This window comes from Colletotrichum spaethianum, assembly GCF_022836535.1.
Source record: "Colletotrichum spaethianum MAFF 239500 DNA, contig24, whole genome shotgun sequence".
NCBI lineage: Eukaryota > Fungi > Ascomycota > Sordariomycetes > Glomerellales > Glomerellaceae > Colletotrichum > Colletotrichum spaethianum.
Window position 1 is genome coordinate 417996 of NW_026054794.1, and position 16974 is coordinate 434969.

At 53.2% G+C, this 16974-nt stretch overlaps 3 protein-coding genes across 3 annotated transcripts; 1 reads left to right on the forward strand and 2 right to left on the reverse strand.

Moving 5' to 3' along the window:
* Window positions 1–2795: 2795 nt before the first annotated feature.
* ColSpa_08771 (uncharacterized protein) lies at window positions 2796–5691 on the forward strand (the record flags this gene model as incomplete). Its single annotated transcript, XM_049274983.1, has 6 exons — window positions 2796–2912; window positions 3022–3136; window positions 3191–3275; window positions 3338–3390; window positions 3442–4761; window positions 4805–5691. 6 exons carry the CDS (start codon window positions 2796–2798, stop codon window positions 5689–5691), a joined length of 2577 nt encoding a protein of 858 aa, XP_049130940.1.
* An 804-nt stretch (window positions 5692–6495) lies between these two features.
* Window positions 6496–9684, reverse strand: ColSpa_08772 (uncharacterized protein; the record flags this gene model as incomplete). Its single annotated transcript, XM_049274984.1, has 1 exon — window positions 6496–9684. The coding sequence occupies one exon, from the start codon at window positions 9682–9684 to the stop codon at window positions 6496–6498; it is 3189 nt and encodes a 1062-aa protein (XP_049130941.1).
* Window positions 9685–15255: 5571 nt separating this feature from the next.
* ColSpa_08773 (mitotic checkpoint protein BUB3.2) lies at window positions 15256–16425 on the reverse strand (the record flags this gene model as incomplete). Its single annotated transcript, XM_049274985.1, has 3 exons — window positions 15256–15965; window positions 16019–16101; window positions 16160–16425. The coding sequence occupies 3 exons, from the start codon at window positions 16423–16425 to the stop codon at window positions 15256–15258; spliced, it is 1059 nt and encodes a 352-aa protein (XP_049130942.1).
* Between the last annotated feature and the right edge of the window lie 549 nt (window positions 16426–16974).

Below are 16974 nucleotides of genomic sequence, written 5' to 3' on the forward strand. Positions count from 1 at the left end.
CGATACGGGAATGTCGGAGGACCCTAAATAGTGAAACTGCAGATTGCTGTTCAAATAGCCCGAGTTGCCCACTCTTCCTTTGTTTCTTCCAAGCCACCGCAGTATCTCTACCCCGTCTCGACAAAGACGATACTGGGGTACCGAGACTCCAGCCCCCACATTGGAGACTCCTCCCCCTTGGCGCATCGCTCTCGATTCGATGCGACCTCAAGCAGATGCCATCACCCAGAGCAGTCCCATCCTCACAGGCCGCCTTCGTTTGGATTCGACGGCGCCGTTGTACAAAGAATGAACCAGCCCATATATCGCCTCGCATCTGCCGCTCACCAGTTCTGGAACCAACGAGCAGACATGGGTCGTCGCCGATTAAGTCAATGATGATGAAGCAATGACATACGCTGCTCGAATCCTCGAGTTTCGAGCTGTCGATCCGTAACCGGGTATCAGAACCTATCTAGCTCATGACTACAAGTGAGATATGGCGTCTTCATATACCGACTAAGCGCTGCTTTGACGAAGTCGAGGCCGCGGGGACTGCAATCACAAAGGGTCGCATCATTTGGTTGGTGCAGCGGTGACGTGGGCATTGCATGGTCCGTGGCGTGCCTGACACATGAAGAGACAATATATATCTGGAAGCTTTTGGGCGAACAAGACTGGTGCTTCTGCTCAAGGGCCTGTCACGCGGGAGCTAAGCCATGGCTCCTTGCGGTTTTCGATCGATGCTGGAACTGCGGAGGCTTCCTAGAGTCCAGGAACTTTCAGCCGGACTGCAAGGCAGTATCGCTAGCAACACTCGTTCATTAACCAATAGGCGAATGCGCCCTTGCGTCTGGAGGCGAAGAAGGAGAAGAGAAATGAGGATGCTCAAAGCGGGGATGGAAAATCTGATATCGTGGGGATTGGCGATCAGAACCCCTGCACGTTTTAAACCTTCAAGCGCCGAAGCAGGAGAGCCCTGTATTCCAGAGCCCCAGTGGTGTGGCACGAGCTCTTGGGATGATCTGCACGGAAGCACCCCAAGCAAGAACTGGGTCGCTTCTGATGCTCTGGACATCATTCTTGGAACGTGGGGGGAGAGGGGGATCGGAATTCTGCTTTCGCATCCGCTTTGCCAAATACGACGGATGCTTTTCCCATGACGGGTGTGCTATCACACAATGCTGAGCCGCTCGATGTTTATCAAACGCACTCGGCGGGTCATGTTCGGGATGACCACAAATGTTCACAGCGGGAGTGGAACATTGCTGCAGCGGTCTTGCGACAGTGGCATGGTTCGACCGGTCCATGCAATCCCCGTACTCTCTGTTTCGCTGCGTCGACGAGGAATGCTATCCGGGAATAAGCACCAGCTTGGTCTCCGTTCCAGGTATCTGGCATCGCTGGGCGTTCGTCAACAACAAAGTTGACGCGTGGGGAAGCTGAACCATCGTTTCTAAGTTGCTTCGCTTTGCAGTTGGCGTGTCTTTGTTGTCGGTCCCACAAACGTCTGTCTGATGGGATGAATCAAAGGGTTGGATGCCGAATTGAAACGTGACGAGGCTGAAGTGCAGCCCCAAGGCTGCGATTAAGGTTCAGATATGCTATTTGACGAGACGACCAGGAAGGGAGAGAAAAAAAAGAGGATGCGCGAGGAAGCGCACTAGGCATGCCAGTTGCCGCATTCTGCAGGGACCTCAGTGTGTTTCCCATCCAAAGGTTTCCGTTTGCCTCGAGTCCTCCTCGCACTTTGGCAATTGCGACACTGAAAAGGGCTCCTTGGGACGAGAGGTGGATCAGTACTTGATGCCTGATGATTAGTCATATTTGTCCCCACCCAGCGACAAATCTCAGGCGAGAGCCTGCCCGAAAGGGAAAATTAGACGAGTAGCCGCACGTTGACGCAACGCAAGCCTCCCCCAGTGGTTGTCGCGGATGCGATGTGGTAGGTGCGGCGGGCCCATAATTAGTTAGTGTCCTGCGGGTACCGAGCCGGAAAGTGACGAGTGGGAGGTGGCAGGGTCCAGTCACGGTGCGGTGTGCGGTTGGGTTGGGCTTGCCAGTGCCAGGGAATCACGCGCATTGGACGGTAGTGATTGCGCCCCCCCAGTGCCAGCAGCAAGCAGCAGCAGCGGCGGCCAGCGCAGTTTCCGTCCCAGCCCAGGCAAGTCCCGTACCAGTCCAGTCCACAGTCCACAGTCCACAGCCCACAGTCCCAGTTCGCCTCTTCTGTCCGACCAACCGACCCGACCGACCGAATACAGCCTCAAAGTTCTTCCATCTCATCATCATCCGCAAATCCACGCAACCCAAAAATTATTGCGCCGCGTCGCCGCAGTCGATCCGCCCCGGATTTCAAACTCGCCCGCTTCCATCTTCGCAAGCGCGCTGCTTATCTATTGTCGCCTGCACTCCGCTATCGCTGTCGCGTCAGCAAGCATCCATCCTTTCCACCTCACGTTGCCGCCTTGCGTCGCTCAACCTCCCCGGCGCCCGCCAATCGCGCGACCCGACCGCCCCCTCCCATTTTGATGGCTCCCTGATCATCTCGTCCCTACGTCACCCGGGCACTTCTCGTTGCCACAAACCATCGACGACGACCGCATCTTTGACGAGCTCTCGAGTTCTCGTCCCCGACCGACGTCTCGCTTGAGAGCCGCGCCCCATTCCAGGCGCGACCGACCGACGGGAAAGTGGCGCTCACCATCCTCAGCCAGACCGACGCTGAGCTTTCACTCCAACAACATCTCGACCTCGCTCCCGATATCCTCAGTTACCCCCGTCTCACCACCGAGGGGGGCACCGAACCATTGATGATGGCACAACCCGTGCCTCATCATGCGACGGACAAGAAACGCGTCAAGGTCTACGAACTGCGCAACAATGACTGGTTCGACCGAGGCACCGGCTTCTGTACTGCTGCCTTCATGCAGGTACGTCTGTAGCGCGCGCGCGCCTCTCTATTCCTGCTGCTTTGCTTGCTACCTCGAATGACTCTCGTCCCCTTGACGGTTCGATACTAACGTGATGGTGACTCGTCAGACGGAAGAAGGCCAACCTCGAGACCCGAGAGTCATTGTCGAATCCGAAGACCACCCTGACCGGCTTCTACTAGAGACCAAGATCTGCAAGGAGGATGGTTTTCAGAAGCAGCAAGGTACGTCGCACGTCGCTGGCATACTTGTCGCAGATTGACTGACCCACGATATAGAGACTCTGATTGTCTGGACGGAACCTAGCAATGGCATTGATATGGCTCTTTCCTTCCAGGAGGCGGATGGCTGTGCTTTGATCTGGTAGGAGACAAACTTGTCTCTCTTTTCGCTGATACCTGTTGCTGACCACAGCCTCGCAATAGGAAATTCGTCAACAGTGTGCAACAGACTTTCCAGGGCGGAATGGCTGGCGCTGGTAAGTCTCGTGCCGCTAACATGCCGTGGAGATCGCGACCTAACATTTCAGACGTAGATGACGGCCTCTCTGATGATCTTGCCATGGAGATGCCCAGCTCAATCAGCCTTCCTCCTGCCGAGATAGGGAATCTTCCCGAGATCGAAACCAGCATGCGCATCATGAGTCAGACCGTCAACGGACGAGAAGCACTTTGCAAGTGCATCACCCAAGAGGGTTACATCCGCAAGCTGATCCCTTTGGTCGAGATGGCCGAAGATCTCGAGAGCTTGCCCGACCTGCATCGATTATGCAACATCATGAAGACAGTCATCCTTCTCAACGACACCCAACTTATCGAGCATGTAGTTTCCGACGAATGTGTCCTTGGCGTTGTCGGCGCTCTCGAATACGATCCAGACTTCCCAAGTCACAAAGCGAATCACCGTCACTGGCTTGACAATCAAGGCAGATACAAGGAGGTTGTCCCGATCGAGGACGACAACATTCGGAGGAAGATTCACCAGACCTACCGTCTCCAATACTTGAAGGACGTTGTCCTCGCACGGATATTGGACGACCCTACCTTCTCCGTTCTCAACTCTCTGATCTTTTTCAACCAAGTGGACATCGTTCAGCACTTGCAAGGAAACGGAGGGTTCCTCAACGAGCTCTTCAGCATTTTCAAGGTGACCCAAACGGATCAGATGCGGAAGAAGGAAGCCGTTCTTTTTATCCAACAATGCTGTGCCATTGCAAAGAACCTCCAGCCTCAAGCTCGCCAAACGCTTTACAACAACTTCCTCAGCCACGGTCTGCTTCAAGTCATCAACTTTGGTCTTCGTCATCCCGACGTGAGTGTGCGAGTAGGCGCCACCGACGTACTGGTCTCTTTAATCGACCATGATCCCCACATGATTCGCGGCACCATTTACCGGCAGCTTCACGACGGTCAGCCGCCGTTGACGGATTCGCTCATCGACTTGCTCTTGGTAGAAGTCGATCTCGGTGTAAAGTCTCAAATCTCGGATGCTCTGAAGGTCCTCCTCGACCATGGACCCCCGATGCAGTCGCAGGAAGCCTTTGCAAAGGCGAACGGGGAGTTCTCTGGCCGAAGGCCACAGGCAGCGGAAAATCCTCAGCACGAGTTGTTCCTTTCCCATTTCTACTCGACATCAGCACAGCGGCTCTTCAGGCCACTGATCGACCTTCAGGGGCGCACAGACATGACTTTCCCAGTGCAGCAAGCGTCAATGTTCACCTATCTCATTGAGATTCTGTGCTTTTTCATCCGGCAGCATGTGCACCGCAGCAAGTTTTTCGTCCTTCAGCAGGATCTCCTGCGACGAATTGCTCAGCTCTTCGCTTGCCCGGAAAAGTACCTACGGCTCGGTAATTACCAATTCAACAGTAGTTTTTGACCATCGCTAACCAGCATCACTAGTTGCCATCCGCTTCTTCCGTAACTTGGCAGGCATGCAGGACAACTTCTACGATAAGCACATCATGGAACATGGGATTTTGGAGCCTCTGCTCGACATGGTCTTCCAATCCATGCCCCGAGACAATCTTCTGAGCTCGGCCTGCGTAGAGTTTTTTGGATTCATCACTCAACAGGAACACAGAAAGGAGATGAACAAGTTCCTCGTTCAGAACTACCGGGAGCGGCTGGTTAATCTGAGCTACATGGATACCTTCCGGAACATCATAGTGGTCTATGATCAAACGCAAGGGCACACCATTGACTTTTACACGGAGTCAGAAGAGGACCATGCAAGACGAACCGCCAATCCCAACCAGAGGATGATGGAACACATCGCCGTTGATCAAGCCGAGGAGGACTACTTCAACACATCAGACGATGAAGATGGCCCTGAAAGCAGAGCCTTTGACAAGGTGCAGCCGACAAATGGCTCGGACGCGTCAACGCCAGCCTCTAAGCCACTGGTCGATTATCCTTCGGACGAAGAGGTAGACGAAAACGCGGACCCCGAGGTCTTGCCGACATCCGGCGAGAAGCAGGATGGAACGGATGGTGCTTCCGACACAAGCAGTGAATCATCTTCAGTGGCACCCCCAGAACGACTCTCGGAGAAGAGGCGTCGCGAGGAAGATGACGATGATGAGCTCGGCAAGTTGATGCAGAACAAACGGAGGAACAGCAGTTCTGCAGGTTCGAACGCATCAATAACGTCGAGCATGGTCAGGAGGAAAAAAACCTTTGCGGATCGGTCAAATACGGCGACGCCGAAGAAGATTGCTATCAGCATATCTCCATCAGTGAAAACTGGCGGGGCGGCGAGGTCAGATGATGAATCCTAGGCGTTTTCTCCTGCATATACTGCGTGGTCGATTGCTGATATGATTGGTGATGACTGTTTCTATCATGCTTTTACCAAGGACGGGCGAGTTTCGGAGGCCGAGGCGTTATTATTACAGTTCACGAAACGGGAATTCGATAGGAGTTGTCAAAGCTAGCTAGAGAGCGGAAGAGTGTTCGAGGGACACCTTGTCGTGGGAGAGAAGAGGATACGCATGGTTCCAAAGATGTTCAGACAAAGGCAAGCTGGCAAGTTGACATTCAGAGTGCACCGACGGAAGGGACCCCTTAGCGGGGGAGGGGATCGCGAGAGAAGAAGAAAAGGGAACAAAACCCATCATGGTATGGGGCTCTGCGGGCTGGGATCGTTGAAGTAGCTACGTGTACCATATTTGTTCAAGTTGCCTCGCTCAGGCTTCGCCGCCGGGCGAGCCTGTTTCTACGAGGCTTTGTCTCTGGGCGCGTAGGTTCCAACCCTTCTCCGAGCAGATATCAATTTGGATTGAACCAACCTCTGTCTCCCTGTGCTGTTTGCTGGCTGTGACCGCAGCTGCGAAGGATGATGCCGCCCGAGTCGGTTTTTTGCAACCACTGTGTAATAATGTGAAGAGGAGCCGGCGTACAAACCCGCCCCGTGGAAACCATGGAGAATCGGAGGAGCACGTGCTGCGTGACGCCAAATTGACATTCCTTGGGTCGTTCATGTTACGCATTGTACATTGAATTCTTTTCTCTGTGGCTGCTGTCAAGTTTACATTTACATGTACACATATTTGTACACACTACCTGGTATGAATCCTTCTCCCTTATCTAACAGTGGTCGAGCTCCATGACCATGCTCCTTTGGCCGGCTGGGACCCTCTCAGTGCCGTGTCGGTCTCCTTGGTGTTCTTCCCCACATGTACTCCCGAGCGCCTGACAATTTTAACTGGGGGCGAAGGAGGCACGTCGTCCTCTTCTCCCTCGCTCGTCGCGTCCCACGCCTGTTCCTCTACCTTGGGAGCCGGCGCGAGACTCGCGGCCTTGCCCGCGCGGTTGGGCTTGACGCCGCCCCGAGAGATGGCGTTGAGGAGCACCTCACGCGCCTCCGTCTTCTGGTCACGGTTCTCGTCGCCGACGGCCGTGCGGGCCTCGTGGACAAGGGCCATGATCTCCAGGTCCGACTTCCTGAGCTCCTCCGACTTGGTGGCCCTCGAGCTCTGCTTAAGGTAGTTGAGCGCCCAGTGCAGGGCGCGCCGACACTCCCTCGAGGTGCGGTACTCGCGGTCCTTGAGCTCGGTGAGCAGCCAGCGCACCTTGTCGTACTCGTGGCGGAGGACGTAAGCGGTCAGTAGGTTGGCAAAGTTGTAGACGCTGTAGCAGAGGTCGTTGTGGCCGTTGACCTCGGCGGCAATGATGCAGAAGGTGACCATCTCCCGGTAATTGCGCAGGGCCTGGCAGACCCGGGCCGCGCGGTTGAACAGGCCGTCGTCGATTTGCAGCTGCCTGCCTCGCAGGTCGTCGAAGATAGCCTTGATGTAGGGAAAGGGCCGGCCTCTGCCGTCCTCGCGGCCCGCGGCAGTTACTTTATGGGCCTTTTCGATCTCCTCAAGTTGTGTGAAGACGATCGGGCACATGGCTTCGCTGACGTCGCAGCCTTCGGCCTGTGCCTTGCTTAGCAGCGACATGGCTTGCCTACTCCTGGAGCCTTCGAAATGGACCGTCGCTCTGACGGCTAGTTTAAGACACCGACTCGTATGCCCCATGCCGTTGTGCACAGCGCGCTTATAGACGGCTAGCACGCGCCTCCAGTTGCCGAGCTGGGCTTCGACCTTCATGCGCTCAAAAGCCGATGCCTCGTTGGCAGGGCTGACCATATAAGCCGTCACTCGGACTCGTTTTGACCGCTCGACCGTGTTGGTCAATGTGAGGTTCTTCACGCACTGCTCAATGTCGGGGAAGGCAGCATCGAAGCTGGCGCCCTTCATAGCACGATAGAGATCCAGTATCTGCTGGCTGTCATATTTCCAGTCTCGCTTGCAACTGGTCAACATGGAGGTCCAGAAACTGCCGTCTGTTGTGTACCCGGCATCCTTGCAGAAGGTCAGCCATCGCTTGAGCGCCTGTACATCACGGCACTTTGCGTGTCTGTCTGCGATGAATGTAACCAGATGGCGATCAAGGCTCAAACCGAGCTCTGGGATGTATGTCTCGAGAAACGTTTCCACCTCGCCCCACGTGTGAGTCTTTGCGTACGTTTCCAGTGTTGCTACGAAAACACGCTTGAAGTGCTCTCGGTTATGCTTGGAAACAGACTGCATCGGCTTCATGGTCTCGAAATCGGCGCGGACTCCGGCCCAGTCCCCGTTGTCGGCCTTCTGCAAAACGAACTCGCCGAGGATTTCAACGTCTTGTCGGGCCCTTGGATACTTCGCAATGAGTGTGTCCAATTGCAGCCGTGCCCTTTCGGTTTGGTTGGCTTCGATGCAGATCCGCACCATCCTGGATTGGACATCGTATGTATTTTGGATTCCGTAAAAATCGGTTTCCCGCGCGTCATTGAAGATTTGAAGAGTGTCCGCAAAGTTGCAGGTTGAATTCCAGTAAACCCACAGTAGATCTCTCAGCCACAACCTTGGCATATCCCAGCCGTCTCGGTCCCTGAGCTGGTTGATTCTCTGGAGAACCTCGCGACACTGGTAACCTCGAGAAGCGATGATCGACTCAACAATGTCGGCGCATATTCGCTTGGAATACGCAGAGGTATGGTCGAGTTTTGCAAATATCTCAAGGAACGCATCGATGGCCAGAATATGTTGGCCATGTCCCGCGAGTTGCAGCATGAACCAGACCGTAGTTCCAAGCTTGTCCTGGTTTCGAGCGGAGACTTGTCGAATGAGTTGGATAACGTCGACCGAACATTTTGCCTCCAGAGCACGGCCGATAAGCTCTTTGCCGACTCGGACATAGTCAAACCGTAGCGTCGACTGCTCTGGTGGCAAAAGTTCGACATTACCCATGTACAGTCTTGCTGCGAGATATAACCGATCTGAGAGCTGTTTGCCAGCGAGTCCTTGCAAATTCTCCTGAGCTACCAATGATTCAACAACCTCAAGGAGACGCTGAGCCAGGATGCTGCCTTCTTTGATGACCCCATGATTGACCGCGAGCTCCATTATCTGTCCAGCAAATTCAAAATTGCCCTCCTGCTGGCAGGCGGCTGATAGCAGCGAGGACAAGTCTGACACCCAACCGGGTAGCTCTTGCGACTTGTCGACAGATTTGTACGCTCTGCGGACAAGGTTCAGAGAAGTGATTGGGGCGTGAAGATCGCGTTGTTGCTGTTGTGTCGGGTTGAGTAAAGAGTCTTGAAGCCTTGCAAGTCCTCTATCATGAGGGTGCTCCCTTACTACGCGCTCCACCACCGCGGCGATGACGGTCTTTTCCATGAGTCGCGTGTTCGTGCGACTCTCTATCGACCTTTGAATACCCTGGTTGTTGGGCACGGCCTGTGTCGCGGAAGCCGAGGACGGAAACCTGGACCACGAAGGATCATTGCTGCATCTCTTCGCGGCATCGAAAGCGGATCGTCCGCGTTGATCTGGTGCTGCTGGTTGTTCTGAGGATGTTCGTAGGGCGATCCGCTCGTTCGCTGCTCTCGTTGGCCGTCGTGCATCAGGACCGACATCGTTGACATGGTGATCTAAGTACGAGCTATCAAATGACAGCTTGCCATGTTCGTAGGAAGAAAAGTGATTTCGCGGTCGGGCTGACCAGCCGATGAAGTTAGGATCGTTGGCGACTTCTTCCTGAAGGGCCTCGAGGGCAGCGACCCCGCTGGAGCTGTATCGTTTGAGAGACTTCAATCTCCTGCCATTTTCAACCGCGGATCGAGCAAGCTTTATGCGCTGGCGGCGTTCCTCGGCTAGTAGCACAAGAGAGCATGATGTTCCGAAGAGAAGACCTCGAAGTGCATGGATCGCTGCCTTCGACGGGACAGGGGCGGGAGAGGACATTGTACGAGCTCGACAATGGCCATGATCATTCTCGAGTCGATTATCGGGTCATTTCGAAGGAGGGAGGCTCAATCGATCGGGAGTAGCTGTCGTGCTGTCGAAGTGGCGGATCAATGGGCCGTTAGTACGGGCTAGTCAAAAAGTTCGAGGACCCTGTCAAAGCTACACTTATTATCGTACCACCCTCGGGTCGTTGATGCGCGGTCGTCTCGACTCGCCAATAGCCCGGCCGTCGGGTCAGAACTTGATGCCCACTGGGCTTAGGTTGATCCGTACCCGACAAATGATGAGTCATCAATGTGCATCTGAACCCCAGAGCCACATAGGTACATACGGAAGCATTCGTGGCAAGAACGTCAAGTGCCTGTTTGCCTGTTTGTCTTGCCAGTTGTGAATGGCTTCACCTGCTGATCATTTTCCTCTGTTCAATTTACATATTATCATCAGGTGATTTTGTATCATCTTCTTGCATTGGCTGAGATTGTCATGTGAGATCTAGCAATAAGATTGGAGGAAGTTGGCCCGGCAGCTTATCAATCAATGCCCTTCTCACCAAGAAGAACGGTCAAAGTCGAGTGCCACAACCATTCTACCTAGTAGGCCTACAGCGGGAAAATTAATTGAATGAACCCGAAAGGTTAGCCTGACTCTAAATACTTGAAACCACTCCACATATTGTGCACACCACCATGGTTGGAAAGCTCGAACGATTGGGAACGTCCACGCTCGGGGTTAAGACCGGCGATTAGCAGTTTTTGTCTGGCAAATGTCATCTACATGGCCCTTGCGCAGGTCAATATGCATGGTGTTGGCTGGAACATCACGGACTTAGAGACTGACGCTGGAGCTAACCCCTAACCTGCACATGTCCAATGGGATTCAGCGGTCCCGATGAGACTCATCGAGCAATCATGAGATCATCAGGAAATGGATCTACGGCACATCTTGCCGACCAGTGGGGAAGTCCATTGAACTCGTGTGCCCCATCCTCAGATGCGTGTTGAGGGGAAGGAACAGTCGGTATGAGTTTCCCCCCCGCCCTCCTGCCTGAAGACAATTATTCAAATAGAAGTCAATCGCAACTCCAAATTTCCGCGTTAAACAGTCCATGCTCACTCAACCCATCTTATTCCCCTCGTCTCCGACTTAGAACAGCGCATCCATCTACCATCAACATGTCGGCCCTACCTATGGCACCTCCCCCAAAGAGTCTCCTGGCTCGCTATCGCATACTTTCTCCCACAGCCTCCGTCCGAGTGAGCCCTCTGTGTCTGGGTGCCATGAACTTCGGCGATGCCTGGTGAGTTATGTCCAGCGGAAGATGGTCTTCGATTTCTCTACTGACTGGTGGGTCAGGAAGGGTTACATGGGAACTTGCGACCAAAAGACTGTCGAGGAGATTCTCGATTTCTTCTATGAACAAGGGGGCAACTTCATTGATACCGCCAACAACTACCAATTTGAAGAGTCCGAGGCCTGGATCGGCGAATGGATGAAGAAAAGGGGTGTTCGTGACCAGATGGGTGAGTGTTGTCATCCACCCTCTACCAAATTCTTCTGACGCTGTGTAGTCATCGCGACCAAGTACACCACCAACTTCCAGGCCGGCCCCAACGCGCCCAACATCATGGCCAACTTCACCGGTAACGGATCCAAGAGCTTGCATACATCTGTCGAAGCCAGCCTTCGCAAGCTGCAGACTGACTACATTGACCTGGTGAGCAGACTTACCTCTCGCCAGTCAAGTGACGTCACTGACTGAGACTAGCTCTACGTACACTGGTGGGACTACTCTACGTCCATTCCGGAAATGATGCAGTCGCTGAACAATCTTGTCGTTGCCGGCAAGGTTCTCTACCTCGGCATCAGTGATACTCCGGCGTGGATTGTCAGGTACGGACCGTGGGATGAACACTGTGATGGACTAAGTACTGATCAATAATTAGCAAAGCAAATGAGTACGCCAGAAACCATGGGCTTAGGCAATTCTCCGTCTACCAGGGTCGGTGGTCTGCTGCTTCGCGAGACTTCGAGCGAGAGATTATCCCGATGACCAAGTCTGAAGGAATGGGCTTGGCGCCTTGGGGCTCTCTTGGAGGCGGTGCCTTCAAGACAGAAGAGCAACGAAAGTCTCAAGAGGGCCGTAAAGTCCAAGCCAGTGAAGCGCAGATCAAGATCAGTCAAGTGCTGGAGAAGATCGCCAAAAACAAGAACACCATCATTACCAGTGTTGCTTTGGCGTACGTATTGCAAAAGGCGCCGTACGTCTTTCCTATTGTTGGCGGCCGCACCGTCGACCATCTGAAGCAGAACATCGAGGCACTTGCATTGAACCTCACCGATGAAGACATCCAAGAGATTGAAGGGGCTGTTCCGTTCGACATGGGCTTCCCACATAATTTCTTGTGGGGAGACAAGGTGCCAGCGAACTCCGGTGAGGTCTGGTTGTTGAACATGGCAGCAACTTTCGACTACGTTCCCGAGCCCAAGGCCATCGCACCCAAAGAGGGTGGACAGTAGGGCTGGCGAGTAAGGACTCAGCGTCAAAGGTGGCGGCCAAGAGACTATTGAGCCACCGTTAATCCAGATTGTGGAATGTTCTTAACTATGGAAGCTGCTCAATCAAACTGAATAATTTCACATCGGGTCCGTGAGTTCCTTGCGCGCATGTGAGGCGCAACATTATCGCGTACAAAACTGTGGTACACAAGTAGCAACAAGGGGGCGTCGCTGCAGGGTGTGAGGCTCCGTGACCTGCAGCACAGCTGCATAAACCTAGTAAAGGCTCATCGCGGCAAGATAGTCATCCTGTCATCTTGGTTCCAATTAGACTACGCGATTAGTGTTACTGACAACCTGAACGGCTTATAATAACTCAAATATTTGCCGCTCAGACGCCCTATATTGGTCCACATTTTACTTGACGTATCGTTGTCATTCACAGCGGTTACAAAAGAAAGAAACCCAAATATGTTTGGCTCGAAGCTCCATTACTGAGATAAAAGAGAGCAAATATGGTAAAGAGGTGGGTAGAGCGTAGCAGAAGAAGTCAGTTGGGAGGCTCAAGGGTCAGTCCACCTAAGCGTATCCGATCCCTAGATACGCCTAGCTGGATGCAGTCTGGCTGCACGCTCAGAAGGCGAAAAAAGGCATATGCCCGTATATGTGAACAGACCAGCGTGGTGTGTTTGATCATGGAAGGAACAAAGAGGCGATTGGTATTAATGAATTCCCAGCAGGTACCGCGAGAAGCTCCTTCCTGAACACGGTTATGTGCTCAAATCTCCATATCCACCATACCCGACCTAAATATTCCTCTCTCATCAAAACGAACAGTATTTATGGCCTTTGTTTCCGTTGGTTCGACGTCATCCTGCTAACTTCTATCCCCGTTGAAGAACATCCCGAGAAGAGTGGCATCGAGTATTACAGTCCACAAGCAGCTGACGAGTCTCGCTCTCGAACGATGCCGCCCGAAATCCAACGACAGAGGCTGCAGCGTATCTGGAAATATTCGAACAGGCGCCCCCGGAGGCCGAACAGAACATTGGCATCATGTTCAATGTCACCAACAAATGAATCTAACCAGCCAAACGGGTTTGGCATAGGAGATTGCAGCCATGATAAAGCAAGATCAGCACAGCCTTGCTCGGCAATGCCACTGTGAGTTTGGCACTTCAAGTTCCGGGATTGGCTGATCGATATAATAGGCTGCATGAACATCGCGATAATTCCTCAGTCCTAGAAGGGCCTGATTCGGCAAATGTTCAGCCGCAACCGCTTAATATTTCTGTTACCGTGGCACACGAAGATAACGACAGCGAAGGGGTGTCGGTCGAAAGACAGCTTTTCAACAAGAAGATCCCCGGCGAAACAAATCCAGACATGGGTGCTGAAATCTGCGTGAAGATCGAAGAGTCTTCTCCCTTTATCTGGTCCCCATCACCCGAATTCGAAACACCAGGTCATAACTCCCTTATGGTGGACGCAGTCCCATCTGAATGCAACCCAACCTTTACGCTTCAATCTTACTCAAGCAGCCGATTCGATCAGAATGAAGGTAAGTGAAATGTGTGTGCATCCGTGGCCAGCTCTTGACAGCTTCGATAGCATGGGATATCCCCAAATATAGGCAAATCATACAGCATTCTTCGCTGCTGTCTCCCCAAACATCGAGTCGTATCAAAAGTCAACGCGGAAGATCCTCCGCCTTTCGCCGTAAAGAAATGATGCTCGAAAACTGCAAAGCTTTGATGGGCCCCATAACAGCAAACACTTTTCTTCGACAGAGCATCAGAGATGGTTTCGATGAGAAGGAAGCCTTTCTCTCCGGTAAACAGCACAGCGCTAAACGAAGAAGGAGATCGCCTCCGCCGCTTGGCATAGGCTCCCTTCCCGTCACCGTTGGCCCAAAACCCAACAACCCTCGCAAAGTTACGAAAAGAACAGGAAGGCACGAGAGTTTCGTTGTAGACCCTGATTTTGGTCCAGACAACAATGGAAAGGAACGACTAGAAGAAGCCGATGCAGAAGTCGATCTTTTGGTAACTTCGAGTCGTGCTGGGCGACTAAAGCACCACATCATTCCTTCTATTGAAACGAGCGCAGCACACATTAGCCTTAAGAAGCGGGCTATGTTACCCTCTCTGCGTACTCATGACAATGTACGTCAAGTCGGAGGTTTAAGATATGATTTTGGTAGTTTGTACACGAGTTTGTCGTCCCCCGTCGACGACAAACACCGCACAACTGGCTTCCTCTGTGGAAGGTATTACAGACCGGAGACAACAGATTCGATCGCATTCGAGACGTCCTCTCGCGATGCGCTTCGACTTTGGACCTCGGGCATCTCGCCATCGCCTTCAGAAGCGCATCTACTATCCGGCAGCAGAGGAAGCAACACTAACGACGATGACGCGCGATCCAGATCCAGAGCCGACACAGACTTCGGCATTACGGTTGCAAGAGGCAGCACTGCCAGTCAATCCGCATGGGGGGGAAACGAAAACCATACTTGCGAGACACTCTCCAGCCCGGCAAGCGATGGGAAGAAATATACCCATGGCCAGATACAAGCAGCTTCGCCTCCAACGGTTGAATCATGGCAGAGTCTGCAGAGAAGATCAAACACCCGTACTGGAGCACTAGAAGGTTTGAGGCCGAGACCAGCAGGAGTTTCGATCCAAGATTAAGAAAGCAGACTTGATGAAGTAATATGTTGTGGCAGTTCGTGGTTACAAATTGACGAGAGGTTTTTGGGATGTGTTGCAAACTTGCGAGTGGAAGGGAGATAGAAAAGGGTTACAATGTTGGCCAGAATTTGATGTCTGGAGTCCTCATGGTAATGACAGGGTGTTTCGGAGAATTAGCTTGATAAAGACTATGACATATTTATCAACCGCTAGCTTCCCGCCCAACAGAAGAGGTATCATCTGATATAGTACATACCAGGCTTTTCCGTAACCCTCCCGGTCCGTCAAAACGAATTGCTTGCATTTGAAAACCACCACAAACGCCATGCGCCCTCACATCTTCAAGATTCAATCACAGTTCTCCAAGTTTCTCAGTCGATTATTTTGCGCCCTTGCCCTTGGCTTCTGTGTCGCCAAGCTCACGGATGAAAACACTTGCCTTGCCCTCGGCACTATAGTCCTCCATGCCCGTCTCGAATCCCGGGCAGACACCAATGGCAAGGTACTTGCCGTCCTTGGAGAAGGCCAATGCTGCAACGCTATCGGGGAACTTCTGATACTGCTTCATCCTGCGCTTGGCTTCGGCGTCCCATAGCGCGACGGTTCCATCACCACCGCCCGAAGCGAACGTGCCGTAAACAGGGTGGAAAGCCATGGCATTGACCGGATAGACGATATCCCCCTCGCCGTCCGGAGCAGCCTGGCGATGGCACTTGAAAGCGTATTTGCGGGCCTGAGACTCGGCAGAATCCTCGAACCATTCGACGGCGACACGGCCCTCGATACTGCTGGTGGCGTAGCCGGCGTCGTTGGGCATGCAGGAAACGGCGCGAGTGAGGAACTTGAGGGAAGACTCGCGCTGTTGCCAGGGCTTGATGTCATGGGGGCCTGACTGGGAGAAGAGAGACGGGATGTTGCTCAGGTCGTAGATGTTGACAAGGCGAGCGGTCATGGCAACGACAACCTTTGAGGGACTCGCGGCCAGAGCGTGAGGCTTTCCGGGCAGCTGAACAGTGATGTTGTCGTCGGAAGGCGACTTTGCGTTGTGAATTTGGAGGGTTTGGTCCCAGGAGGCGGAGATGAGGAGGGCTGTGAGCTTGGTTAGATGAGGCGAGGATGGAAAGGGGTCAGCGGGGACCTACAGTGCTCTAGACTATAGACCACGCAACGCGCAGGCGCGGTGTGTTGAGATACTACTTGCTTCTCTCCTGATTCCAGATTGACCCTATATTCGGGTATTTAGCCATATTGGGAGCATTGGAAGCATCCGCAAGTAGCCTTACCTGTAGACGCAGTGGTCTAAGCAAGCCGTGTAGGCCTCATTATCTGTCGCGCCGAAGGTAACATCGAGTACAGGGGCGCGGAACTCGATCGTCTGGAGGAGGGTTCCTGGCGCATCTTCGCCTCCGCTATGTGTGTCGTAGAGGTAGATCTTCTTGTCCCAGCAGGACACCAGGAGTCTCGTAGGAGAATCGGGCGCATACGCGAGCGAGGAGATGGCGTCGCTGGGCGGTTGCGCCAGCTCAAATTGGGATGCTAAGAAAACCATCAGTATTTTGAAAATGGTTTAGAGCGAAGTACCAAATCTGGCGGCACTTCTACAAGACCTCACCGGGTGCCATGTTTCGTTTATTGCTGTGATGTTTTGAAGCTTGTAGCTCTGTACCTCTCTACCAATAGCTCACCCAGGATGTTAGCTTCTGGGGTCTGTTTACAAGAACAATTTGGTTGGAGGGGTGCTCACGTGGCGATAAGCGAAGCAGAGCTTATCGGCCGAATCACCACTAATTCTGCCGTAGACCACCGCCTCAGAGCACCCCCCACCATTGTTCGGATTTCTGCGATTTGTGAATCGTAGTAGCAAAATTGTGACTCGATCGCCCAATCACCAACGTAACGCTGCTCACCCTCAAGGCCGCCACTTCTTCGCCTTTTCGACGTCGCCCCCTCTCCCGAGCAACGGAATCCACCTCCGCGATACAGACCCGACGAGCAGGCGGACTTTTCTTCGAGCACAGAGGAAAAAGCTGTCTAAAGACTAGGAGGAACGTGTAAAAAGCCCGCGCGCCTTCTTTCGCACCCCGCCCCTCCACACCTC